General features: G+C 42.2%; 4 protein-coding genes across 4 annotated transcripts; all 4 read right to left on the reverse strand.

Moving 5' to 3' along the window:
- Positions 1-170: 170 nt before the first annotated feature.
- LOC121619898 (peptidyl-prolyl cis-trans isomerase FKBP14-like) lies at positions 171-3,817 on the reverse strand. The gene is made up of 4 exons (XM_041955840.1): positions 3,535-3,817; positions 2,140-2,291; positions 1,478-1,605; positions 171-823 (listed from the first exon to the last, which is right to left on the reverse strand). Exons 1-4 carry the CDS (start codon positions 3,726-3,728, stop codon positions 665-667), a joined length of 633 nt encoding a protein of 210 aa, XP_041811774.1. The 5' UTR covers positions 3,729-3,817; the 3' UTR covers positions 171-664.
- Positions 3,818-4,811: 994 nt separating this feature from the next.
- wu:fc38h03 (acetylcholinesterase collagenic tail peptide) lies at positions 4,812-11,772 on the reverse strand. Its single transcript, XM_041955620.1, has 17 exons — positions 11,663-11,772; positions 11,454-11,563; positions 11,207-11,326; positions 10,906-10,950; positions 10,753-10,779; positions 9,178-9,249; positions 8,979-9,041; positions 8,818-8,844; positions 8,683-8,727; positions 8,333-8,368; positions 8,180-8,260; positions 7,627-7,723; positions 7,381-7,520; positions 7,162-7,281; positions 6,464-6,593; positions 5,807-5,909; positions 4,812-4,881 (listed from the first exon to the last, which is right to left on the reverse strand). The coding sequence occupies exons 1-17, from the start codon at positions 11,763-11,765 to the stop codon at positions 4,812-4,814; spliced, it is 1,389 nt and encodes a 462-aa protein (XP_041811554.1). The 5' UTR covers positions 11,766-11,772.
- Positions 11,773-13,458: 1,686 nt separating this feature from the next.
- On the reverse strand, positions 13,459-16,109 carry LOC121619643 (cytochrome c-a). Its single transcript, XM_041955480.1, has 3 exons — positions 15,917-16,109; positions 15,254-15,491; positions 13,459-14,436 (listed from the first exon to the last, which is right to left on the reverse strand). The coding sequence occupies exons 2-3, from the start codon at positions 15,420-15,422 to the stop codon at positions 14,288-14,290; spliced, it is 318 nt and encodes a 105-aa protein (XP_041811414.1). The 5' UTR covers positions 15,423-15,491; positions 15,917-16,109; the 3' UTR covers positions 13,459-14,287.
- A 2,651-nt stretch (positions 16,110-18,760) lies between these two features.
- On the reverse strand, positions 18,761-21,343 carry npvf (neuropeptide VF precursor). The gene is made up of 3 exons (XM_041955944.1): positions 21,185-21,343; positions 19,106-19,476; positions 18,761-18,830 (listed from the first exon to the last, which is right to left on the reverse strand). The coding sequence occupies exons 1-3, from the start codon at positions 21,341-21,343 to the stop codon at positions 18,761-18,763; spliced, it is 600 nt and encodes a 199-aa protein (XP_041811878.1).
- Between the last annotated feature and the right edge of the window lie 5,051 nt (positions 21,344-26,394).

Below are 26,394 nucleotides of genomic sequence, written 5' to 3' on the forward strand. Positions count from 1 at the left end.
TGAAGTTCATATTTTCATGACTAAACACACACACAATCTAGTCAATATGCTAAGACGTAAATGATGGTTTGGTTCCCAGTTTTGGACACACTCTCCCTGTACAGCAAAAAGCCAACCATGATTTTTTTTTTTTTTTTGCAAATTGACCTACTAAAGGTAAACTGTATTAATGTGGTAGCATTCTGTAATGGAAACAAACACTTTATTTCCCTGAAGACGAATTTTGCAGCCAAATTTAGTAACAGATACCTTCTTACATTACAGGCATTCCCTCATTTTGATATTCTGCAAACAAATAAAAAAGCAGCCTTTAAAATGTATATGCAAGGTGACATGAAATCATTTTACCCTGGTCTAATTTGTTAAATTTAAATGTACCACAAGAGGTTTTCTAGGTTCCTGTGAAAAATACTAAAAACACAAAAATGCAAATACCTCCTAAAGCAAAACATCAATGAAACAAGAAAAAATCCTGTTGGCTCAAATTGCATCTCCCAGTTTTTCACACAGGAGGAGCTTACATGTCACACACACTACACAAAAAACTCTATAAAACTGCAATACTTTCAAGTAGCGAGATTGTTTGCAATAAACTCCAAAGTATCTCCACTGTGACTTTATAGAGAGAGTGGAACATGAGGGAGTCGTGGCTCAGACAGAGACTTTAAAGTTCATCGTGTTTGTAAGTAAACTCTCTGGAAGATATGAAGCCGTCTTTGTTCTCGTCCTCTTTGGCAAAGATGTCCTGCACCATGTTCTCATGCAGAGTGTCGTTGGGAGGGTAACCATGACGCTCAAACTCTTTCCTCAGGTATTCTTTCACCTGGTGGATGGGGTGAGAGTAAGGCATAATGAGTGAGAATGAAAGAGAACATTTGCGTTGGGATTGAGAAATACATTTCCACTTTCATCCTCGCAATTAATGGTAAGTCTAAAATCAGATGCTGTTTCGCAGCCAATCGCATGTTCAACTTCAACACCAAAATCAAAAATGAAAGTCCACTGAACAGAGGATATTCCTGTGTCCAGCATACAATCTTACGGTACATTTTACCTTCAGGTTACATTTTGGTGCTGCAAACCTTATATAGCTACTTGAATCCTCAGCTATACAAAGCGCCATGAAAGAAGACTACAGCTATTCAAGTACTCATACAGTTTACAAACACTGTGATTATCATAACATTAATACTTTAAAGGTTCTTGTACATCATAGTGTCTAATTTCTTGTTACATTTTCCACTTTGATTTTTGTGAACTGATTTCTGATGATTCTGATAAGCCTTGATGGCCTGTTTCAACTCCAGCTACTTAACAGCAATTATGCTGAGAAAGGGACCCGCATGTATCAGGTATATTCACACTGAGACACCACCTTCACTTAACTATGTTCTATTTTAAAGGTTGTCTCACTGATCTATTTAAAGAAAAAAATATTTCCTGGGGAAAACATATTAAACACAATCCTTGTCTTCACCTCATGCTTGGACAGCTTCCAGTCGTCGTTGAGGTCCATCTCCTGGAAGGACTCATGTGATCTCGGTCCATTTCTGATCTCTAGCACCTCGATGACAAAGGTCAGCGTGCTCTCAGGCGGGATCTTCCCTGACCATGGACAACACCACAGGAAGAGAAGTTATCTAAAACTCAGACTGGCTATGACCTGAGGTTTCTGTGAGCACGCTCCAATTCGAAGAAAAGAATTAGTTTGGTTAGCGCTGCAGAAACGGTACCCCTGGTGAGTTAATGCAGCAACTCATTTTAGATGGGAGTTAAATGAGTTGTAAAACATGTTGTAAGTGTTAATGAGAAGCAATTTGGATTGTTAGGCGCAGAACAGATAGATGTTATTGGTTAGGGTGGTGTGTGCTTACCAGGACAAAGCATAGTACTGTTCACATGCTCCATGTAGAGAAAAAAGTGGACTACTATTGCTGAATGAAACCGTCATTCAGTGTGGGAGTCCTAGAAAGCCATTCAAAACAAGAGAGACAAGTATAACATACATACATGCATACTATACATAACAATGTCACACATTTGGTAAAACCTCAAGGACCTCTAAGAAGACAGTGCCATATATCTTTACAGCAGCATGCAGTGAAGCTTGCTTGCATATGGACCCATTCAGCGCTGTACCTCTGCCTTCCTTCCCATAGGCGAGGGCTGGTGGTACGACCAGTTTCCTCTTCTCTCCAGAACACATGTCCTGCAGGCCTTTATCCCAGCCTTTGATCACTTCTCTGATGCCCAGTGTAAACCACACTGCCTGCTTGTCACCATCAGTTCGACTGGTGGACAGACACAGAGTGAAGAGTTACAGGTCTGAAAAAGGACCGTGACGGGGTCTGGCAGACCCCCTTTGGAGATAACAATAGGCAATAAAGGTAGAGATCGGAGTCTACACCCCTTTGCTTCTGGGCTAAATCTGAATATAATTTCAAACTGTGCATGCAAATAATATGTAATTATTATTCATAATGACCTTTTTACTTTGCAGTGCCAAACATTGCTCAAAATGTAATATTACCCAGGCTTTAAAAGGCATCTGTGTAACATGGTTATATACTTTCAAACTCAATTCAAATGAAAGTGTGGTTTTAAGGGATTACTGCATTTCCTGGCAGAAACTTGTCATTTCCTTCTGTGAGCATTATTATTATTGGTCTGCAAGTCCTGACATTAATCACAGTCTGAGGGGAAAAGGGATAAAGTGAGAAGAAAAATCAATAATTCATACTGAGAATTTTCTGACATTAAAGGTTTGTTCACCCAAAACACAACAAAATATTTTGTCACTCCAATCACAAAAAGAAACCCAAACTAAGGTTTATGTGCACAGGTTTACAGATGTATTCTGGAGATCTGCTGCCTGTGTTATGTTCGTGTTGCTTAAAGAGTAACTTAACACGCAGCTTGAAAAGCAGTGCTTTGCTGCTCTCTGGCTGAAAGTAGCAAGCCTTTGATGGGTGCAACTTTGAGGTTACCCAACAGTGATGTCAAGGTGTGCAGGTGTCTACCTGTACATCACTGTGGCAAGGCGATAAGTTAAACCATTGGAGGTCAGCAAAGAAAAGATGTTCTTCAGGTGTGAAGTTACTCTTTTAAAAACTAGAAAACGTTTTAAATTAAACATTTTGCATGTAAGAGTTCACTTTTTCTGCTTCACTTGAGATGAAACTGTAAACGTCAGCACATTAGACCGAACCTTTTAGTAATTCAGGTGAACTGCCCCTTTAAAATATTTTATCACGTGACCTTAGTCGACAGAGCCGTCACCAAGGAGATTTAACACGCGCGCGCTTGTAAACATGAAAAGGGCCACCTGGCAGAAGAAAGCTATGATGTAGCCCCATGTTTTATCGTGAAATGTGAATAAACTGTTTGTCAAACTAAGAGTGGAAGCAGAAAATGACCGATATGCTTCCTAATAGATTGGAACCAGCAGGAGTTATGAAGAACTTCTTAACTCCCCATTAATTAAAACTCACATTACGAGCAAAAACAAGCATGTTGGGCCATCGTGAGACATACCTGGAGTGAAACATGGTCCCATTCTCAAAGTATCCATCATGATGCACCAGCAGAATGTCTCCGTACTTTGATTTTCGATGACAGAGGAAGGGTCTGTGCAGAACTTCGATCTTCACCTCGGCTTCGGGCAGCTTTCCCCCGCTGACGGACACCAGCAGGGCGGAGCAGAGCCAGCTTAGCACGGCCAGCAGCATGCTGACACACTCGACCTTCCTCGACAAGCAGCAGGGATAACGGAGAACCAAAAGGTTTGAACAAATGTTGGAGAACCAGCAGCGACGCTTGCAGCTGCTCCCCTACGTGGCAGTTTCATCATACATGTTGTTGCAGGAAGTCTTCCTCTGATTGGTTGCTTTTTGGTCAAAAACCCCGCCCACAGACGCTGCCTCGCGCGGCTCCCCTTTCTGGCATCAACTGCACGAGGGCCGCAGGGTGTAGGCCTAATCTTTACTCGTGCAAAAAAAAAAGTGTTTTATGAAATGTACAGTCATGCAGGCAGATTATCCATTTATCACAGTTTACTGATTTTATTTTGATGTAACTGAGCAATTTCTTCATGCTGCTGCGATCATCACTGGTATTTTTCTGGCTGTTGTCAGAGTATCACAGTCATTTTCCTTCTGTCAGGTGTTTGAACATTTACTTAAAGAGGGCCACTTTGGCTAGAACATTTAAAGCACTGGTTAAAGCAGTCCGCTGTGCACTGGTACACGTTTACATGCATTATCACAGCATTGCACTTCATAAATACAAGTTTTGTAATACATTGCACAGGAATAAACACATGTACACACCCCTGATTTGCATACTACAGTACAAATATGTTAAATAATGTCATTGCCTCTTTTGGAAAAGGCTCTTTTTTTTCTTCTGTCATTACAAAAGAAGTTCAGAACATAGCTTATTTCTGCATCAACAGTCAGCTGGCCATACACAATGTAACTATTACATATGATACAATCATTAAATCATTAAAATTGTCCCAACCACCACCAGTTGTCCATAACAGTGCTGCAGCCGATAGAGTGACAGTAACAGGGAGCTGCTCCCTGAGGCCAATAAAAGAGTTAAACCTCCAGGGGAGACAGTCGATTCAAAGCTGACTCCCATGACTTTTCATGGCTCAGAGCAGACACAAGAGCCTCCCTTTAGTACTCTCTCAGTCCATCAGTTATTTTTTAAGGGGTGAGACTTCAGTAGAAACCTGAAGCATTATCCCCGTGATCACAAAAAGGAGCTGCAAAGTTGCAATCTGGCCTTTTTTTCTACTTTCCAGTTCAGGTGAAATACTTGCAACCAGTGGAATCAATGAGGCAGGAGTCGGTGCATCTGAGCTGCCCAAAGGACCTGCAGAAGACGTGGAAAATGACTTTTAGTGCAACTGATTGCACTAAATGCGTATTTACACTCAGTATCCAACTATGCCATGCAGCATATCTCCAGATTTCCACCGTTTAAAGGAGTAGTTCAACATTTAGGGAAACATGTTTATTTGCTTTCTTGCAGGGGTTTGGATGAGATGATCAATACCACTCTCACATTTGTATGTATAAGTATGGAGCTAGAGCCAAATGTCCATTAGCTTAGTTTAGCATAAAGACTTGAAGCAGGGGGAAACAGCTAGCCTGGCTCTTTATCAGAACTTTATCAGAACTTGAAAAGCTGAACAATTAATATATCATATCTTATTTGTTTAATCTGAACAAAAGCAATATTTAACAATCATAACTTGTGATTATACAGTGAACTACATGCAGATATTTTTGGGCAGGGAGCAGTGAGTTCCAGGAGGTCACAGGAAATTTAATTTTTTTGTGCTGATTAAACAAATGAAATATTACGTGTTAATAAGTGAGCTTTAGAGGTGGTGGTAGTTTTTTTTATCCTTTGGACAGGGCCAGACTAGATGCTTCCCCCTGCTATACTGCTAAGCTAAGCTAACTGCCTCCCTGTTTCATGCTAAGCACACAGACATGAGTAGTATCTTATATCTCGTCAATTCTCAGCAAGAAAGCATGAAAAGTTGTGGAATTTAAGCACCTAAAACAGCAACATCATCTCTGGATGGTTTCAGTGACATCACAGCAAAAGTACAGTAGATCATTCAAGTGACCTTTAAAATCCCCAGACGGCTGCTGATTTTAAAAGAGCTGCATTGTGCAAATTTGGCGGAGACGATCTCTGTAAAATTCTGGCCTATTGTAGCATGTTGCCAAATAAATGACACAAGCTTGTATGTTTGCATATGCACTCCGAACATCAGTGAACATACCCAGGAAGATAGGATTTGCAGGTCTGATAACCAAAGTCCTTTCCGTCGCACTCCTCCATGCCCTCATGCCGGTAGCCATCTCCACAGTAGGCCCACTTACAGTCTGAAGTGATAAAGAAAAGGGGATGAGGAGAGCGCAGTGGCAGAGTTAGGAGAGAGAAAGGGAGAGAGATGACGTTACTAATTGCTTTGGCAGTGCTGTGTGCTTCTGCGATGCCAATACAGCATTTTCCTGCTAATTTAATTGAACAGGGAGGTAGAGGGAAGTGAGAGGGTGGCAGGCAAAGAGAGGGTGAGATTAATGAAAGATCAAGGAAAGGTTTCACAGCGCTTACTGCTTTTATCCTCTGCCATGTGGTTCAGACTCTGTGGTGCACTGTAGTTAGGCTCTGCAGGGCATCTCATGAGCAGCTGGGTACGGGACAGCATGGTGTGTTTGTGCAGCATAAAGCCTACTACTACCTGACCCACTTTGTGTTTGGAGAAAGGCTGTCTTCTGGACTAACAGATACACTGTACATTACATGAAGGGGTATCATGTTTATCTGTGAACAGAGTGTTTCAAAAGCAATTTACAGTTGCTTGCATTATAAGAGTCTTTGCCCCTGAGGGTACGTGTGCATGTGTTCCACTGAGCAACGGATGCATGTAACTTACTGAGACAAGCATCTGTGACAATCTGGTTTCCATCATCACACTCCTCTCCATGCTGAGCCTGCACCTTTCCGTCCCCACACACACCGACTCTGTCCGGGACTTTCTCTGTGGACTGGAACGGCTGGAAGGGCTGAACAAGTTGAAAGCAGGGCTTTTATTGTAAACCACGGTTGAAATTAAAATGAAAATAGGTGATGAAAAAGCACCTAAACAAGAACGATGCCTGTTAAGAAAAATAAAAACGAAACTGAAATCATATTTCCTGGTTAAACACCTAATTAAATTAAAATACAAATGTATATAAATTCAATAAAGGCGTTGAGGTTAATTTTTCCATTTTTCAACATAAACCTGCACAATGAAATCAAAGTTGTTGCCCCTTCATGCTACACATATGTACATATTTGAATTAGAAAAATTTAGTATGGGCATTATTGAAATGTACTTTGTATGTATATGTAGCTACATACTTGTAGCTACATACTGGGGTTGTAAGGAAAAATGAAAAAGCTAGTAAATGGACCTTGAGTTGAGAGATTTACAAATGTTGTCCAGTTTTAGTCTGGACGTATAGCTATAAAGAATTAATTCTGTGCTCTTTGGCTTCTGTTTAAATGTCACCATTACAGCATCCAGCACTGAGTATCTGTACTGTTAAAGCTCAGTATCATAATTTCATAACACTCTAATCCTGTTACCTGTATGGGCTTCCAACCATCTTTATCTTTGAAGTAGAGCGCCCTCTGATCCTTCCTGAATGCTATTGCGTTGTCTAGATGTAGACGGTCCATCTCCTCCTCAGTGTTCACCACGAATATCTACACAAATGCGTACAGGAGGAAGACAAAGCTGATGAGTAATAACTGAGCATAGATTCAGTTTGAATTGTAATGCAAAGAAGCAGTTTTATGTCTTACTGCAGGGACTTTATCAGTGCCACCCCGCTGTGTGTAGCTTCCATATGGGGCATTATTTGCCCCAAGAGTGGCATCGCAGTCACAGCGACCTGGAGGACCTGGAAGACCCTTCTCCCCCTTTTCCCCTACTAGATAGAGACCTGCAAAACACATAGTGACAAAGAAAAATTGGACAATGCACTTATTTGATATTATACAAAATAAACTGTAATTTGAGGCTGATTGTGAGTGTGTGAGTTACTGTACCTGATGCAGGTGGACCAGGTGGCCCTGGATGGCCGTTTGGACCTGGGGGTCCTGGGGGACCCATGACTCCTGGGCCTCCAGTGTTGCCTTTCATGCCCTATGCAAACCAGGCAACATCCCATAATTATTTATTATTAGAAAATGTATGCACACACACACACACACACACACCTGCAGTGTGAAGGTGACCTTCATGCCACTGCCCCTTGTGCATAGCTGTGATAATCTGGTCCACGGAAAAAATAAGTCTGTGTATGTGCATGTATAAATGTGTGTAGGCTGAGGAGACATACGATGTCAAACACGCCACAGCCCTTAAGGAAGTCTATACTTAGAGCTGGAAGTAAACTTGAGAGACTGAATGAGCCAGTGAGAGGACAGAGCAGAGTGTCAGTGCGCCAGACTGAGGTGTGTTTGAAATGTGAGGAACACCACGCCAACATACATCTGACACTCAGAATCAGGCCTATGACATGTTAAGCAGACACATAATATAGAGAGGGAACCAAACACGCTGTGCACTTGTGCATCACTCTTCCTTGTCTTTCGTCACCTGTTTGCCTCTCTTCCCAGGCCTTCCAGTCGGTCCTCTCTTCCCTGAGACTCCTTGCTCTCCCTTTGGTCCCTGCTCGCCCTGGGAAGGGAGTTGAGGACTAATCAGTTTAAGTCGTTATCTTCACTATATTCATTATTGAATCATTCTTACCTTCTGCCCAAGCATCCCCGGCAAACCAATGGAACCCTAAATAGAGACAAAATGAGAGCCTGATGTGAGGAAAGTCATTAACTCGGCAGAGCAGACACTCATAAAACGTTTAATGTTAATTTAATCTGAGTCTGAGATAGAGGGCTCGAGAGGGTTTGAAATGTCGGGACCTGAAAGAAAGTGTCTCAAATCATGAACCACTTTGGATTCTAACCAATAATTGCTGTAGAGTTTTTCACTGCCTAATCAAATGTCTAAATCAAAAGTCCATTATAACACAGCATGAGGTCAAGGGCTCATAGTCAAAGTCAACATCTGCAATAGAAGAAAATGATCTTTCTCCAACCAACCTTATCACCTTTTGGTCCTGCTGTTCCAGGGTCACCATGAGTCCCCTTTTTAAAAAAGAGTGAAACATTAACTGAAGGGTACAAGAGTTTTATAGTGACAAACGTGCACACTATGAGAAGTGATTCTGAATGTACCTTCTCTCCTTTGTAACCAGGCAAACCCTGAAAGAATACACAGGGAATATAATGGCAGATAAGATACAAATTCAGTAATAGTCAATGAAAGATTAAGGTACTTTTTTTCTTTCCTTTCATACACATAACTGTGTGTATGACGTTGTACATGTGTGATTAACCTTTGTCCCTGGTGGTCCCCTCAGTCCTGGCAAACCCATGAGTCCTGGATCACCTTTCTCACCCTAAAAACACAAGAAACAAAGATATGTGGATTTGTTATATGCAATGTTCATTTACATTTTAAACCCGTAAGGAGCCCACTGCATTCAAAAAATGTGTTCATCACTCCATTACCTGGATAGATACCAAGAAGCTTACCTTGGGTCCCTCTGGACCAGGCCATCCTGGTAGTCCTTGTTTGCCTGGGAGGCCTGGAGCCCCTGTACGACCCTACAGAGACACAAACATCAGCGCCAGCATTTGGTGAAACTAACTAACTAACTGCTGCATTTTCTGCCCCCTCTTTGTTGAACTTGTTGCAAAAGTGACGTGAAGCTGAAAGAGTTGGTCTCTTACTTCAAACTGCACCAAGGATTTTGAGATAGACTCAATTTCTCTTTGATAACAGTCTGATCTTCAACAGTTGCATTTTATAACTTGTTCTTTCAAATAAAATCTCATTTGCATTTTGATTTAATACATAACTTAGCTTAGTTCAGCATAAATACTGAAAACAGTCAGGAACCACTAGCCTTGTTTTGTTGAAAGGTAACAAAATCTGCCTACCAGCACCTCTGAAGCCTACTTGTTAACATGGCAGCAACCCACTTTCTTAATCCATAGTGTAAAATTGGTGTGGTTTTTGCAGGGCTTTACATGCTGGACTATTCCTTGGCTGGCTATAGGGACTATCTGGGCTTTCTGCTGGCTGCCTGCCATCTTCTTCGGGCATCAGTCATCACATCTAACTCTTGAGAAGAAAGCAAATTTCCCAAAATGTAAAGCTATTGCTTTAAATTGGACTGATTTCTGCTTTTGAGCTTTGCTATGTATGCGGATGATCTACAACTGTTTATGTTCCTTAAGATGCTTCTTTTGTGGCCCTGTTTCCCAGAAAACCAGATCCTGATTTTCACAAAGGCTAACCGGGAAAAATAAGGGTCAGACGCAAATAAGCAAGTCAAACTGACCTACTATGATTTCTTAATCAGACATGACAGATGACAAAGCCTAGAGTGCAAAGCTTTAACAGTGTTACTGAGATCTGCTAATTAGTGGACAGGAATAAAGGCTTAATTGATCTAGCGCTATTGCCAGTTCCCTACAAGCATGAGAGCCAAAGACATTACACAGCAGCCTCACATCTCTGTGGCACCTGGACCAGTAGCTCAGTACTGCTGCCATGCTAGCAGCGCGCTCTCATTTAGCTGCCTGTCATTAAAGCAGCAGCCTGTAGAGACACCACGGACCTGCTGCCGCATGAAGTGATTTATCATGGAGAGCAAAAGCACTTAGGAAGATTAAAGTGCAGAATGGAGTGCTGGAGAGCCTGGATCAGCAGGACTGGAGTCCAGTGCAAGGGCTAATGGAGCCAGGCCAAGGAAAGGAGGAGAGAGAGAGGGAAGATGCAGAGGAGAAGGAAAGAAGAGGGGAGTGATAGAGAGGTGAGGAGCAGGAAGACGACGGGAGACATCCAGGGATGCGATCAAACTTTGCTACGTGGTTCGAGTGACTACTGAGACTAATGTAGCATGACCTATTTAGCAGCTGCAGAGGATATTCTGAGCACATCAATGGACAAATCACATCACGGATATTGAGGATGCAGAGAGGGGACAAGAGAGGCGGAGAAGGAGAGAGATATCCAGATCCCATTATTCCAAGGACAAGCGAGATGGACCAGGGAGAGATGAGCGAGAGAAGTACGCATGCAAGAGAGGAGGAGCAGCTCACCTTTGACCCTGGACGTCCAATTTCTCCCTGGAGGAGGACAAATGAGGGGAGAGTAGATGTAGGGCTCATTAGAGCACAAGGACACACGAACAAATTAGAGACATATTTCAAGAGCTATAAAAACAAACAAAAAAAACCCCCACAAACACACACCTTCTCCCCTTTTGGTCCTCTTATGCCGGGTAATCCACTGTGACCCTGAAGAATGACACTGAATTTATATCCATTTACTCCAAAAGAGCAGGGTGCATTTGTAGGAAAATCAATACTAGAAAGGTCATTTTGTTTCATTTTCATGCTTGTTTAACAATATTTCTATCTGCTGTCTTAGCATGGATACAGCAGGTTAATTACACTGTCTTATGGATGCACTATGATTTAATCAGAATGAAAATTGGCGCAACCACTAATGTGCAAGTCCAACAGTGTGTACTGTTCTGAGAAGGTGCCTTACCTCTGGGCCGCGGGGCCCTGGAGGTCCTGGAGGTCCAGGTGAACACCCAGATATCGCAGGTTTTCGTTTTTCTTGGTCGCCTCCTCCAAAAACACTTGGCTCTAGCATGCCAATGCCATCCTTCAATCAAAAAATGCAAGCGAAAAGGGTGTCAATTGGTGGCCTGCTGCAAGCATGCAAATGTGGGCAAGCGAGGTCTACCAGTGCGAGCAGGTGGGTGTGTGTGAGTGTGTTCATGAACACCTACAGTGCTGCCCCGCTTCCACAGCTGAGGTGGCGGAGGGAAGAGCGGCGGCGGAGGCGGTGACGTGAGGCAACAGGGCTCAAACCTCAGCGGCTCGTCCAGCATCCTGAGAGCTGAGAGGAAGACAGACAAACAGCACAGATCAGAGACAGGTGAATCACACACCTTCTGCTTTCTAATGGTAGGTCTCACAGTACACTTGCACGCCTTACCTGAGCGCGCTGAGAGGATGCTGTCCACGGAGGCGTGGCGGGACAGGGCCCACGCAGGACACAGAAGAATGTGGAAGGACACTGTGATCTTGACCAGGTCCATTCTGCTGGTTTACTTTCCCCTACAGCACACAACACAAGCTGAAGGAGTACATAAACACACAGGCACATACACAGGCTGCCTTGTGTCACCGTGGGTACCAGGCTACACGCACGCACGCGCGCACGAACACGCACGCACGCACACACACACACACTATTTCTGCTGCCTGAGCTTAATGCAGTTACTGGCAGCTGTCACTTTTCCTTACTCCCTCTGGAGGGTGTCACTATTCGATCACTGCCTTAACCTCAGCCCCCCACCCCCCCTCTCTCTCTCTCTCTGCTAACAGCATGATAAACTTGTTGCAGCTCCACACTGCAGCAGATGCAGCCACCGCTGTAATTCCAGCCGTGCACCGAGCCCCCTCAACCTTGAGCCAGAATTAGACCAGGGAGGGGAAGCTGCCTCGGGTTGATTATGACTTCTGACACCTCATGACAGAAGTCAACACGGTGAGGCATTCACAGGTTCATCCACACAAACCTTTCCAGTATGCTCACATCATGCAGTGATAGTGCATGCGAGATGTTTGAAGTCCTACAAAATGATGATCTCGTGTTGAACCACTTGTGTTTTGCAAAAAATAAAATAAAATGCTTGCACCGGGTTCAATCAGATCAGCACTCTGCATCTTCATTAACACGGCTCAGCATCATCCCTTCTATTTCGTCTCATGAAGCGTGCTGCCTTAATGTCTTCATACTGCTGGAGCGTTAAATAGAAGCAAAGCCATCTACATCCCTGTCTTTGGATGCACAAGACCCCCCACCCCCCCTTACCTTCCACTTGAAATTGCGCCGCTCTTGCAGGCACGCTGTCTGGCTCCTCTCCCCTAAATGAAATGCGCGGTGTGCAGTCCCCCTCACTGTGGCTCCTCTGGCATTTGGCGTGCTGCAGCCAATCCGGACCGCTAATAAATCTGATCCACTTATCGATCCGCTTCTCTCCCTCCGCCTGCCAGTCACAACACAAATGTACGGAGAGGACCTTGTCTCTCCCGGCAGAGGCCACTGAGCAGAGCCAGCACAGCGGTGGCAGCTCAGTCCCAGCGGGTCCGGATCAGAGGCTCACTGACTGTGCTGTCATCCGGATCGACTTCAGCGCAGCTGGTTGAACAACTGGGGTGGCGCTGGTATTTTAAGTCAGGATGCTTACACTCGGCTTGGCACGTTTTTCTGTCTATCGTGGCGCTGCTGGTGTCTTCAACAGTGAAATGGCGCCATCTGCTGGGCAGTTTTGTTCATGGAAGAAATATAAGTAAAATCAATACAGTATTTTATATTCTTACATAATTTCACCCCAGTTATTGACGTGTTCTGATACAGACTATTTATGTCTGACAACAAAGGTGATATCAGTTATGCAAATATATGGATGACTGAACTCCAATACATCCCTGACATCTCATATTTTCTGCTTTGCCAAGTAATGTGTGTTCCCTGACAGCACTTCTTGAATTTTTTTCTTTATAACTGTATTTATGTCTTATAAAATTATATTCTTCATGTTGGCCCTCCTGTACTGTTTTGTGTTAATACTATGTGTTGAAGTCAAAGACATTATGGACAATAAAGTGTCTAACTAACGAACTAAATGCAGCAAGTAAACAAAGTGAACACAATAATAACTGAATGCGTCATTTCAAAGTGGAAGGAAACTATAAAATCACACTGTGGAAAGAATGGAGCAGGTATGTTATTGACACATCATTTTACTCAAGTCAAGGTCAAGGTATTGTTATGAAAAGGAAGAGCACCAGAGTATAAAACAGTAACTCAGTGAAAATAATGTGCTATAAATGTAAGTTCTTAGCATTATCCCTTATTCAGGCCAAGTAAAAGAACAGTAAAACTTACTTAACCACAAAGTTCTGGTTTATTCTAAATATATTTGACTTTTCTGTTCTTAAGCCAAAAACACAAATGAATTTAGGAAATGAATGAATAAGAAAACATACTCATTTGAAATTGCAACCGCAGAACAACAAAAGCCATTACACCCAGTGGCTTGAAAAAGAGGAGAACATGCAGGAGACAGCCCAGCACCTTTTTACACATTTTTTCAAAGTCTCCACATTACAAGAAAACCTACAAATAAAGAGATTTAACGAGCAGTAACACGTTATAATAGAAAAATAAACCTTTATCAGCATTATTGTAACAGTTAAAGTGGCATTAATGCGAAGTGTGTCGTTTCTGTGCAAGCAGCAGTAAAGATTTAACGTAAACAACTCTTGTTTTTAAGAAAAGCCCAAAGGACGGCTGCCTCTTTAAGAAGCCTTGACTGAGCAGTCGTTCAGGAGTTGCACGAAGGCTGACTCATATGATAATTAAAAACAGTCTCCTACACACAAAAACACTGTGGCAGCAATGCTGCAAAGTAACACAATGTAGTGATGCAAATAAAAGACAAACTCTTGCTGATCGTGAACTCATAATTTATCCAACGCGCTGCTTGTGTCTTCATAGTTGTAATGTAATGCTTCTGTTCACAGCTGTAGTTGTGTGTTCTGTGCTGTCAGTTTATTTGGAGGTGGCGTCCTTTAAATAGGCTATAATATCCTGTCTTTCCTTTTTCTTTCTGATGCCACTGAAGATCATCTTGGTACCAGGAATGTACTTCTTGGGGTTTTGAAGGTAGACATTTAGAGTTTCCTCATCCCATATGATACCTGAAAACAACCAAACACACGAATTAAACACATGTAAAACACATGAACATCATCTTATTCATGGAGTACAAGACAAATCTGCATTCTCACACACCTGAACGACTGTGTGCAGGTTTTATTGGCTCGAGTTTCGAGCAGAGCTCAGACACAGAGCTGTCCTGCCTGTTCAGACCTGTCACGTGTAGAAAAATACACGGACCAAGCTGCTCCTCAGCTCTGCAGCAGTCACTGTGGCACAATCATCGCACATACCTAAACGCTCACAGGCACTTTTACATGTTATATTCATGGCAGGAAGCAAAGAATTCTCAGTTCATAATAAGGATGTGGATTTTTATGTACGGTTAGGAGGATGTACAGGGAATACCAGTAGATACGGAAACTTAAATTATGCAGTAAAGGCAGAAAGTAAAAACACCTCTTCTCAAGCGTTCCATGCTGCCATGCCAAATGCACTCTGTGCATGAGATAAATCAGCAGACACTATGCGGGATGATCAAACTTATGTGCCTGTACACTCAAAAAACTGCTCCAGAGCAAGCTGGCCATGCCACAGAGGTTACCATGGCGCTCTCATAAAACAAAGCCCACATAGCCTAAAGTCAAGCTGGTTGTTGCCTTTTTTAGTGGCACAGTTTAGACACATCCAGGGTACATGTGCTCGCGTATGTTCCTGATTTGTCTAAATATGCCTGTTGCTTCAGCTATTTCTCGATCACTCACTTATTTACAGTCGCCTACAGATCAACCTGTCAGTGAATGGATCATTTCTCTCCAGCCAGGTGTTCTGTGTGAGCTGCTGCACGCTGACTCATACCTTTATCGATGTTGGCCTGCGTATAAGAGAAGCCAGGCGACTGTCCTGTCTTCCTCCCAAACAGGCCCCACAGGTTGGGTCCCACCTTGTGGCGCCCCCCCTCTGTCACCGTGTGACACTGGGAACATTTCTGGACAAACACCTTCTTCCCTTTATTGATGTCCCCCATGAACGGCAGCTGCGAGGGCAGGAAGCGAGGGCGATGGATGTGCGTTACAGCCAGTTGTGGGATATAAATCTGCAGTAACACAAGAAGTGAGTGGAAAAACACCAGTGAGACAAAAAGGGAGTTTAGACACAATGTACACACTGAGTGACCCTCAAACTTCCGGACTGTTGTTGAAGTCTTGAGGTCATAAAAGAGGAGTTGTCATGTAAAGGAAGAACAATGAAGCTAAACTTGACAGTTTCAAAAGAAAATCAGACCTGAAACGTCTGTCTGTTCAGCAGCCTGGATGAGCAGGACTGCTGTGACCAATAAACTAGTTATCCAATGAAACCCACTGAAAGCAAAGACACACACAACAGGAAAGTGCGCGACAGAGCAGTAAAGCCGCTCTACAGCACAATTCACCACAGACACACTGCTCATGGTGTTTTCGTCTGAGGCTGAAAGAGAAACACAACAAGGCAAGTACAGTCTGAGGATCCCTCTCACTGTACCTGGCGGGGTTGTGTAGTTCAGGTGCCTCCTGCTAAAAGTCCGCTCTCCTTAGTCCAGTGTTCTGCTGTGTGAGCTTGAGGTTTCTAGCTCTTTCTGCTTGTAAACTGGCTGTGTTAGCCGCACGACCCGATTTGAACCCAAAAGCAAAAGAGCTCGGATGTCAGAAGGGAGCGGCTGACGCTGGTTTAGTAAGACGTGGTTCAAAACTCCGTGACGAACCTGAAGTATGCGGGACCCACCCAATCACTCTCCAACGGCAGGTGAGGTGTGTTTAGGTCGCGTGGGAAAACATTTACTGCCGTAGCTGCTGCGTTTGTTGACACCATAGAGGCGAGGAAACATGCGCCATTTTTTTTTTTAACTTTTTTAACTCGTGCGTAACGTAGCCAAAGTGTTGTGGGTTGAAGCAGTTCTCGGTTAACCTTTTTCACTGCTGACATTTTGTCATGTGACAGATTTAAATAACAAAATCAGCAATGGCTGAATTCCGTTTAGCTGCTTCAGGCTCTGGTATTGTGCATGCGGGCTCACTGTCACCGGTGCGCTTGAATCGAACAAAGCCATTTATAGTGTTATTAATCAAACCTGTGCTTTTCCCGTTCTGCGGTAAAAGGGCGTCTTTAGGTGCCTTAGTAAGGAATGCTAGTGAGACAGCATGAAAGCAGGGCCCAAGACCTGACACACTGAAAAGGAATGCAGCCATTATTAAGGTTGATAACCGGCGCGTCTCTTGCCCTGACAAGTGTTTGCAGTGAAGACTGTCTGTCAGAGCAGGTTAGATTCACTTAGTTTGTCTAAAGAGAGCAGCATGGCGGGCAGGCCTCCTTATAACACATGGAACACACATGGAAGTGTGGTGGAAAGTAAATACATACATTTGTTGAAGTACTGTACTTATGTACAATAAGATTCTACTTGCACTTTACTAGAATTTTTAATCATCTTCTTATACTTTGTACTTTTGCTCTACTGAAATTCAGAGGATGATCACTGAAGTGAGTTAGTTGTCATTTTGCAGGCTGAGATTCTTAATATACAATAAAAACAAACAAAAAAACCCCCCATTAAGATAAGATAAGATCAGGCTTTGTTGATCCCCAGGGGGATATTCAGAAGCTACCCAGCTGTATATAAAGTAAATAAAATTAGCTCCACAACCAGCTGCAACAACCACATGATGTACACATTAATGCATTAGTAATTATAATGTAATAAAATACATTATACATATATACATATATATATATATACATTCTGCATATTGAGCACTTTTGCTACTTTAAGTAGATTCTGATTGAAACACTTTTGTAGTTCTACTTACAGATACAGGACTTTTACTTAACAGAGCATTTCTAGAATATGTTATTAATACTTTTACTTAAGTAAAAGATCTGAGTACTTTTTCCACCGCAGAGGGTCACGACTGAGGACACGTTTGTCTCTTTCAGATGCAAGCCCAGCCGCAATGTGCACTGTACATGAAAATATTCATACGCTGAAATGAACGGTAAAGAGTTCATGACACCTCAGACACTTCAAGACCTCAGCTGATTTTTCTTAATTTGGATGTATATACAAACAACCTACCATATTTTGAAACAGAGGTGTCAAATGCAAACACACACTGTCATGTGACAATGAGGTAAAGTGAATTAACTTACAACCACTGTGTTACTCAGCCTAGCTCGTCAACTTGCCTCTCTCTCAGAGATCACTCTGATCTAACCTCCAAGAGGCCTGTGTCGGAGTTTGTGCTGTCTGATCCGACTCCCTGTGATAGACATTAGCTTCACTCCAGACTGTGGCTCATCTGGACTGTGGATGGACAGCAACACGGCAGAGAGATGAAGAACTGAAAAGGATGTGCTCTGGGTGCTGGCACCTTTATTTACCTCTCAGTGGAGAAAAGGTACAAAGATAGAGGACAATATTTTACAAATCCAAGAAAATATATTTTACGACCCTTTGGTCATTTGAAGAGTCATGACAATGATTTAAGTACTGAATCCTGTGATTTGTATCCTCTGTGTTGGTTGGAGAACTCTGGAGGTATTCACTTGCCTGGCCTGCCTTGGCCTGGTGTTTGTCTCCCTCTAGTGGTCAGTCACTGTGCTGAGAGAGTTTTGCCAAAGGCTCCCCAATATCTTTATAATAATAATATATCAGTTTTTAAGGACCAGTGTGTAATGTTTAGGGGGAATCTATAAGCAGAAATTAATTTTGGATTCATAATTCATTGTGTTTTTGTTACTTTAGAATGAGCTGTTTATATCTGCAGAGTCAGTGGCTCCTCTTTTACAGACTCCACCATGTTACACTACCATGTTTCTACAGTAGCCCAGAATGGACAAACCAAACGCTGGCTCTGGAGAAGGCCTTTCCAGTTCTTTGCATTTTTAGCGACCATTGAAGGGAGGGTGAGAGTGTTAAGTTGGTTGCAATCTGCAACCTCATGACTAGATGCCACTAAATCCCACACACTGGTTAAAAGAACAGCATACATTTATTTTGCATTCAATTACTCCGTGTTTCAAGGACCAGAACCCTCATAGGGATACTGTCCACTCACACGAGGCAAACTTCTTTAGAAGAAAAAAAAGTGTATTCATAGTAAAAATACCAAAGAGTCAATGAGAGAGAAATAAAACCCAAACTACTAATTCAAAGCTGCTGTCGTAGTAGCTTTATTTAAAGAGAGATGTACATTTATGTATTTCAATGTACTTTTCCATTAAATGTCACATAACATTTTGACTTGAAACATTTGTCTTTACAGTAAAAACACTGCATGTTGATATTTACATGCTATAATACACCTCAGTGTTGGCCTATCCAATCCACTTTCATCCTTTAAAGCTTTCTTGTTGCATCTCCAACTCTTCTGAGATGGTTGTAAAGTCAAAATCTTCAGCCCTGTGGGAAGAGGATACATAGGCTGAGTTAGTCACAACAAACAATACTCACAGACTGAACTGGAAATAAAGGGCTAAGATGCTGAGGGCTGGGGTATGTATGTGAGGCTCAAGCTCCCTTTGACCCCGAGACGAGGAACTGATAAACTTTGGTTTATTCTACAGATTAAATAACACAGATTAATTTAATATGTCTTTTAACTGCAAACCAAAGAGTTATTGCATCCTTTTTAAAATGCATATTTATGGAGGTTATTATGGGAAAGACTTGCCTACCAGTGCAAACCAGTGTTCAATAACTGTGCATTGGCCAGAGTCTTGAGAAGGCTCCAGAACAGACTGTTCCTCCCAAATCTCTGCGGCGACACCGCCGCTTCTCGGGCTCCAGGGCACTCGGCACACATTTGAATAATTTCCCAAGACCTTCCAAACCTCTGCGGCATGTTGGGGGTCGAGTTTGGGCTCCTGTCATCACCAGGATTGTTCTCCCTTCCGAAGCGCATGGGCATGTTGGCGTGCAGGTGGAGGGGTTTGGCGGTGGGCGGGTAGAGCTTGACGATGGCCGGTTGGCTGATTTTGCTGGTGGTGGGGGTCACTTGTACGTTGAAGCTCCCGAGATCCAAACTCCGGCGGATTTCACCTTTTGTCTGGAAAACCCCCCCAGATTTAAGAATATTTTGATGTGTGATTAATCATCAGCTTGTTGATGATTAACGGCCATATTTAGTATGTTTAGGGAAAACTCAACAGCATGTGATTAATAGCAGTTTCTTATATTTCCTATTGACATAAATAATACTAAATAAAAGACTGAAGCAATACACTTAATCATGTAGGACAAAAGAGCAGAAGGATTCACCTCAAGATTTTCTCTAAATTAATAAGATGCTAGTTTTTCAAACTCGTCCATCTCTATTCTTCTATCTTTTTGAATATTTTTTTAAGTTTAAAAGTAAAGTTAATTTATTTTTAAAAATGCAAAACATCACAAAAATAAGTTTAACATTAATTTGATCTGCTAAATATTCAATTTACTTTGGATCAAAGAACATATCATTGAAATTGAAGTTGTTTTTAAATCCAAAAGTAACGAGACATTTCTATATACATTCTACTTTATGTAATCATTAGTTAACAAGTAATCACATGTTCATCTGTGCACTTTATGAGCAGATAGACTGGGGTAAGAATGAATTATAAAAAAGATTTGCTATTGTATTCTGATTAATTTATGACCTCTGTTTCTTTTTTAAGGGGTCTCAGCCACTAAAACACACACACACACACACACACACACACACACACACACACACACACACATACACGCACACACTGTCTCAAACAGCAGGTGCAGCAGTATTTTTATTCACATGTCTGACTTGCTGCAGTGGTGAAATGTTACAAAGGACATTTTGAGGTACTTGCACTCCACATATGTATTTTCACTTTAGGGAAATATTGTACTTTAAATTGCACTACATTTATTTGACAACATTAGTTACTAGATACTTTGATAATTTTAAGTATGAATACAAAATATAAATCAATTTATAAATAAGGACATATTATTATGGATTAAGCCACATGGATTTACGGGAAAATCAAAACACATCTTCTCCTTGTAGCTTACAACTAAGAAAAGGATGTTCAGAAAAACTTGCGCTGTAACCTCACACTCTGACCTATGTGAAAACTTTCTGTGGATCTGTGCCTAGCTCAGCAACTGTGAAATAAATAATAATAAAACAAATCCCACTGTGAACATTTAAGGGTTAAATCCGTTCATCTTTGTGGTCATCTTTCAAACAAAAACACCAAACACATGCTCGTTCCATCTCCTCAAATGTGAGGATTTGGTGCTTTTCTTCATGGTGGCACTATTTCAGACTTGAAGACAGTTGGTCAGACAAAACAAGCAATTCAAATTAGTCAAACTCCAAAATACTCTTACAAAATACTCTGCAGCAAGAAGGTTTTACTCGACTGAAATTGTAAGTTGTTAGTTGTTTTAGTTGCTCCCAATTGTAGAAAAAGAAGGGTGAATGTGATGACGCTGGATATCAGATGAGTTCCAATGTTAGGCATCTTAACAAGAGTTTTTAATCACAAATAGTGGACCACCTGTATTTAATACATGACTGGTCCATTTCTCTGCTTCTTCTTTTTCTTCTTCTTGGATGTGTTTCATTATAACAAATGGATAGTTGAATATTTTCATTATCAGTTAATTTTTTGCCTTTTAAAACTCCTCACAGCTCAAGCTGATGACTTAATATGTTGATATCAAAGATTGTTTATTTATTGATCCTTGAATTGATTAATTGATTCAGCTGTAAAGGAAAACCTAATGCGTACCTGCAGGTGTGGCTGTTTCCTGGCAGTGCGTCCTCCATCACCTCTGCTCAAAGTGTTATCACTGTGGACGGATTTCCCATAGACCTGCAAGTCAGATGCTGCTGCCCCTCCGAGACCCCCCAGCATCAGGAGTGTTGACAGAAACAGCGCGGTCAACATGTTAACAGCAGAGGACACGTCTCACCTCTCAGGACAGCACCAGGACACATGCCTTGTTTTGCTGCTGTTATTAAAGACCCCTGAAAACGTGCGTCACCTGTTGTGTACGACGAAGACGCCCACACACATAAATGTCTACAAATACACATATACCGTCAGCCTCGTTTCATCTGAGTGAATTCCTGTCTCAATAATCATCCTGCTCTGAAGAATTTATTTGAGGAGGCATGTGCGTCCTAATTGGGCCGCTGAATGAACCAGCATTTTCTTTGTCAAAGCAAGAACAAGCAGATCACAGGAAAACTAAACACAAAACAGGTGTTTAACGGAAATATTGACTGGCATAACCATCCAATATATGTGATGTAACTTGTTCCGTCCAGGTGCTGTATTTTCTTTATATCATTAGCTTTACTAATTAAATCCAATTGAGAACAAATTCTTATCTAACAAGATGAGCAAAAGGACGTCTTGGTTGACAGGCTGCACTGAAAGCCACAGGTACACCAGCTGATGTCTGTCCATCTTTCATTTAGATTCTCAGTCCTTTAGCCGCCACTTCTTTGATTAATTCAATCCTTTCCTCCGTTTTTCTTTTAAATGAAGACGAAAAATGTCAAAGTCTGTAAATTTCAAGCCACTCTAGTGCTGATTTGAATGCTTTTTGTCCTAACACGCATTGCCCTGTGTCATTAATCACAACTGTGATTTAATGTCCCTGTTATCCTCCTGCAGCTGTGATTGCACCATTTCATTTGAAACACCTTCATTGTCCTTATCATTGAAATTACTGCTCGTGAACTGGACACTGTTAATGAGGAGCGGCGCATATATTTTGCAGTGGTTATAATGAGAAGAGGAGCACAGCAGATTTCTGGATGAAGGCTTTTTGTAATACTCTATGAGAAGTGCAGGATCCAGTGTTTTTCTAGATTTACCTGTAAGACATAATATTACAAAGGACCAAGGTGGTTATATTCTGTGTTTGTCACTAAGGACCATCTGACCTCAGCCTGTGTGTGGCTCTCACCTCTGAACCCACTCATCATCTCGCTGAAGATGTAAACCTTTAAAAAATACATCATAAATACATACTTTTATTCTCCAGCTCTTCCATGAAGGTGGATTACTTGCAAAAGCTGGTTAAAATCAAGCAGCAGAGGCCGACATATCTACGCACTGTCCAGATCTCCAGTCTCCAAAACCACTGGATCCTACACCTCCCATGATGCAATTCTGTGGCTTTTATGTCACTAAACCCTCATGCCTGGTAAACACCCACTTCACATCCCTGTAGATCGTAACTCAGGGTAAACTGAGATAAGGCTGAAGCCAGATCAGATGTATATTTATCTTACGTGTGAGCATGGGCTACCTGGGCACTGTAAATACCAGGTATATATTATTTAAAACGTGTAGCTGACACCAAGGTTTTAATTTCCCTCATTGGGATCTAAACACTGCATCGTGTTTGAGGGAGCTGTAGGATCCAGTGGGTCAAAGAGTATTTATCCTGTCTTGCACTCGTGTTTTTGCCCTGATTTCTCTGTTTGTTACATGTGACTGCTGTCCATAAATGCAAACCACTGTGTCTAGCAACCTCTGGACAGTTCAGCTTAGACAAGTATTTGCAGCTCAGGGGGCGGGGATGACGTCGCTCACTCCTGCCTCTGAACGTGGCGGTGGCACATTCGGATGCACGAATGACTCGCTGGAGCTGCGTGTGCGTCCCGAGCAGACAGAATGTGAGGAATGCCTGGTGTGAGGCACAGGTTGATAATGACAACCCAGCGGGAACTTTAATTTGATCCATGCGTCGTGACCCTGACATTGCTGCCGTTTGCCATGTTGCCATGTGCAGCCCCACCTCCGAGCACGGAGAGCATTTCACATACCGGCCTCCTCTCGGTGGGAAAGTATCTGAATCGCATCTGGTTTCAGTGATTCAGTATCAAGCTTAAGATGTTTTTTATGGCTATGGTTTCAGTCTATCTTTCTGTATTATCATTTGCCTCCCACCTCTCCTCAGCCCTTCTCTTTGTGCTCTCCCTCCCTGACCCCGGCCCCAGCTCGCAGGCTATGGGGTTTGGGATTTACGATCCTGTCTCCGACACTTATCCAGAGTCTTATCCGCAGAGGGCTTCCCTATACCTAAAGCGCTGCCTTTGTTCTTTCCCTGAGCTCTCTGAGCACTCCCTCAAAGACCTTGTTCTCCGCCACTGTAATTCTCTCTTCTTAATGTTTTTAATGTGCATCCCTCGCCACCCCGGCAGCCTTTTCATCTTTCCATCTTCTTGCTTTTGGGCCTCCCCTCCCTCCCCTCTTCTCTGCTGTCCACTTGCTTGAAAACAGACGCTGCTTCCTTGATAGAAATACAGCCCTGCAGGTTTGATTTAATGCACTTCAAACCTCCCATATATAACAACTTCTTGACTTATTTGCCACTCATGTTTCATATGAATTGTTTATTACACACACAAGAGTTTAAGGTTTTCCTGAATTGTTCATCTGTCTGTCTTATAATTAGATTTTTTTGTGAACTCCAGGAAAACTAGACAGAGGAAGATGGACACATAGGCAAAGATAAATATAGAAAAGACAAAGAAAACAGGAAGTAGAATGAAACAGGCCAGAGTGACACCGCTGATCCTCGCCTGTCTCCCTCTCCATTTCTGGGATCTGGCAATGTTCCCAGAATTCCTCTCCGGGACCGGGACACCCTCGGATTCCTGGGATGATTTGTGGGAATGTGCTGTTATCCCCCCTGTTGAGCTGATTTATGTGCAGTTTTATCTTCCCCCTCACTTAGACATCAGCCGGGTCATCATCACAACACTTTACATGCCCGTACACTCAGCGAGGAGACACATTCATCAAGCCCCAGTGACGGGTTATAGTTTTATCAATGATCAAATCCATTTCTGCGGGATCACTGCATTATGATGTATGGGAAGACGCGCTGACGCCGGGCAGACAGACACACAGGCTTGTACTCCACTATCTCTGTGCTGTGTTGTTGTGTCTGTAGTGGATGATGATGGAGTCGCGTCTCACACGACCACATCCAATAAAAGAAGTGGCCGAATAAAAACTTGAGGCCGGAGCAGGTTCAGGAGACAGACGCAGAGGCAGACAGGAGGTGGTATGGACTGAACATTTCTGTCCTCAGCAGGACGAAGAGTTTTATGTTAAAGTGTTTAACCTGTTACACATGCAGAGGGCAGAATTTGACAACCCCCCACTGAAAGCATCTCAGGAAAAGACAATAAATTGTCCTGGCTAGTTTCCTTCGTACGACAGGTAATAAAGCTATACAAAAGCAGGATAAGACATGATATCACTTAAAAGACAGGGCTGGCAATGTTCTGTTTTTGTTGCTGTCAGCAAGTCAAGAAAAGACCAAAGCTAACAATGTTTTTGAAAACTTTCCAAAGCCTTTTAGTGACTGTCAGTCCCAACCCAACTGGGTATTTGAAGACATAAATCTTTAAAAATGAATATGAAAAATACAGAAAATATACTCTTTTATATTTGTTAAAAAGGTTAAATGATTTGATGAATCATCTGGGCCCTGTAGATTTTAGCAAACGTTACTCAAACAGCAGTAAATGGAGCTTTTGTTGGGGACTTTTTAGATTTGGTGCGGTGAGTATTTACAACACCACGAGATTGTCTCCAAAAAAAACTTCACTTTCTTCCTGATGAAGAATCACGTCGACGAGTGCAATGCTGTGTGTCACTGACGTGTTTCCATTGTTTTGGACAACGGTGGAGATCTGTGGCATCAGCTAAATCAGGCTTTGGCTGTCGATTCATTGGTGCTGTCTGTCTTTTCGTTGGGTTTGGGGACAGTATGAAAAAAATCATGGGCCTTCATGTTTTATGACTTTATGGTAAAAACTTGCATTTCCATTTTGGGCATTTTTATGTGTTTTATGTTTTCATGTGAATTATTTAAAGAGTTTCATGCTCCTCTGTACACTGTTGAGTAAACAGTGTACACACTGAGACCATGTCTAATCCCTGTAAGATAATTAACCCCTAAAAGTGTCTTGAGTAATACTCAAACTAAGGATATTTTTCTTTATTTTTGATCTATCATTTGATATATTTCATCTAATTCTAAGTTGCTGATTTAGTGGTGCCTCAGGGGCACCTAGGGGCCCTGAGCAGCTGTTCAGTTTACCTGTGTCTGTTACAACTCTGCATCCAGACAATAACAATATGCACATCCTTCTCAACTGGCTTGATTTATATGATTTCATGTGACTTTAATATTTAGCCACTGACGCCTTCATTCAGTTTATCAGTCTGTAAAACACACAGACATCTTTCTTGTTCGGCTGCTGAACAAAAACACATAAATATTGTTTCCGTCCCCTCAGGACACACTGTTGACTTCTCCCTTTAAAATGTTTAGCCAAGCTTTTAGCCAACACTGACTCTTTGTTAGGTACGAAGAGTCAAAATCTCTGTTCCTGATGTAGAACCAATTTGGAACTGAAACAAACTTTTTCCCATGTAATAAAACACAAACTTTAATGGGAGCCTGCAACAGTCTTGTGAGTCATGAGGAAACAAAAACTCTCCTTCAGTCATAGTCAAATCTGTGACCATGTTAATCCTCTCAGACTTTGATGTACTTGAATTTCAGTGCTAAATTAGTGCCACTTATTTTCAACATTAAATGCCGACAAAAATCACTTTTTCAACATTGTTTACTTAACATTTAGTTTGTGCTTTTCCTCTGATTTCAGTCACAGTTTGCACATGAAGCCACTAGATGGCACTCTAGGTTTGCACGATCAAATAGTTTATATAATTGTTTGTGAGAGGTTCCTCTCTATTTCTGTGTCCTACACTGTTTCTGTTTTTTTCTGTTAAGCAATCATTCACTGATCAGGTCAGTTTTAAGCCTTTTGTGAAGGAGATTAGTCTTGTGCTGTGTTTAATGCAGAATAGCAGGAGGCCTCAAACAGCATGGTGCACGCTGTCAAATGCGTTGTCCACCAGGAGGCGCCCTAACACCCTTCTTGCTTGCTCGTGGAGGA

This window comes from Chelmon rostratus, chromosome 16, assembly GCF_017976325.1.
Source record: "Chelmon rostratus isolate fCheRos1 chromosome 16, fCheRos1.pri, whole genome shotgun sequence".
Classification (NCBI taxonomy): domain Eukaryota; kingdom Metazoa; phylum Chordata; class Actinopteri; order Chaetodontiformes; family Chaetodontidae; genus Chelmon; species Chelmon rostratus.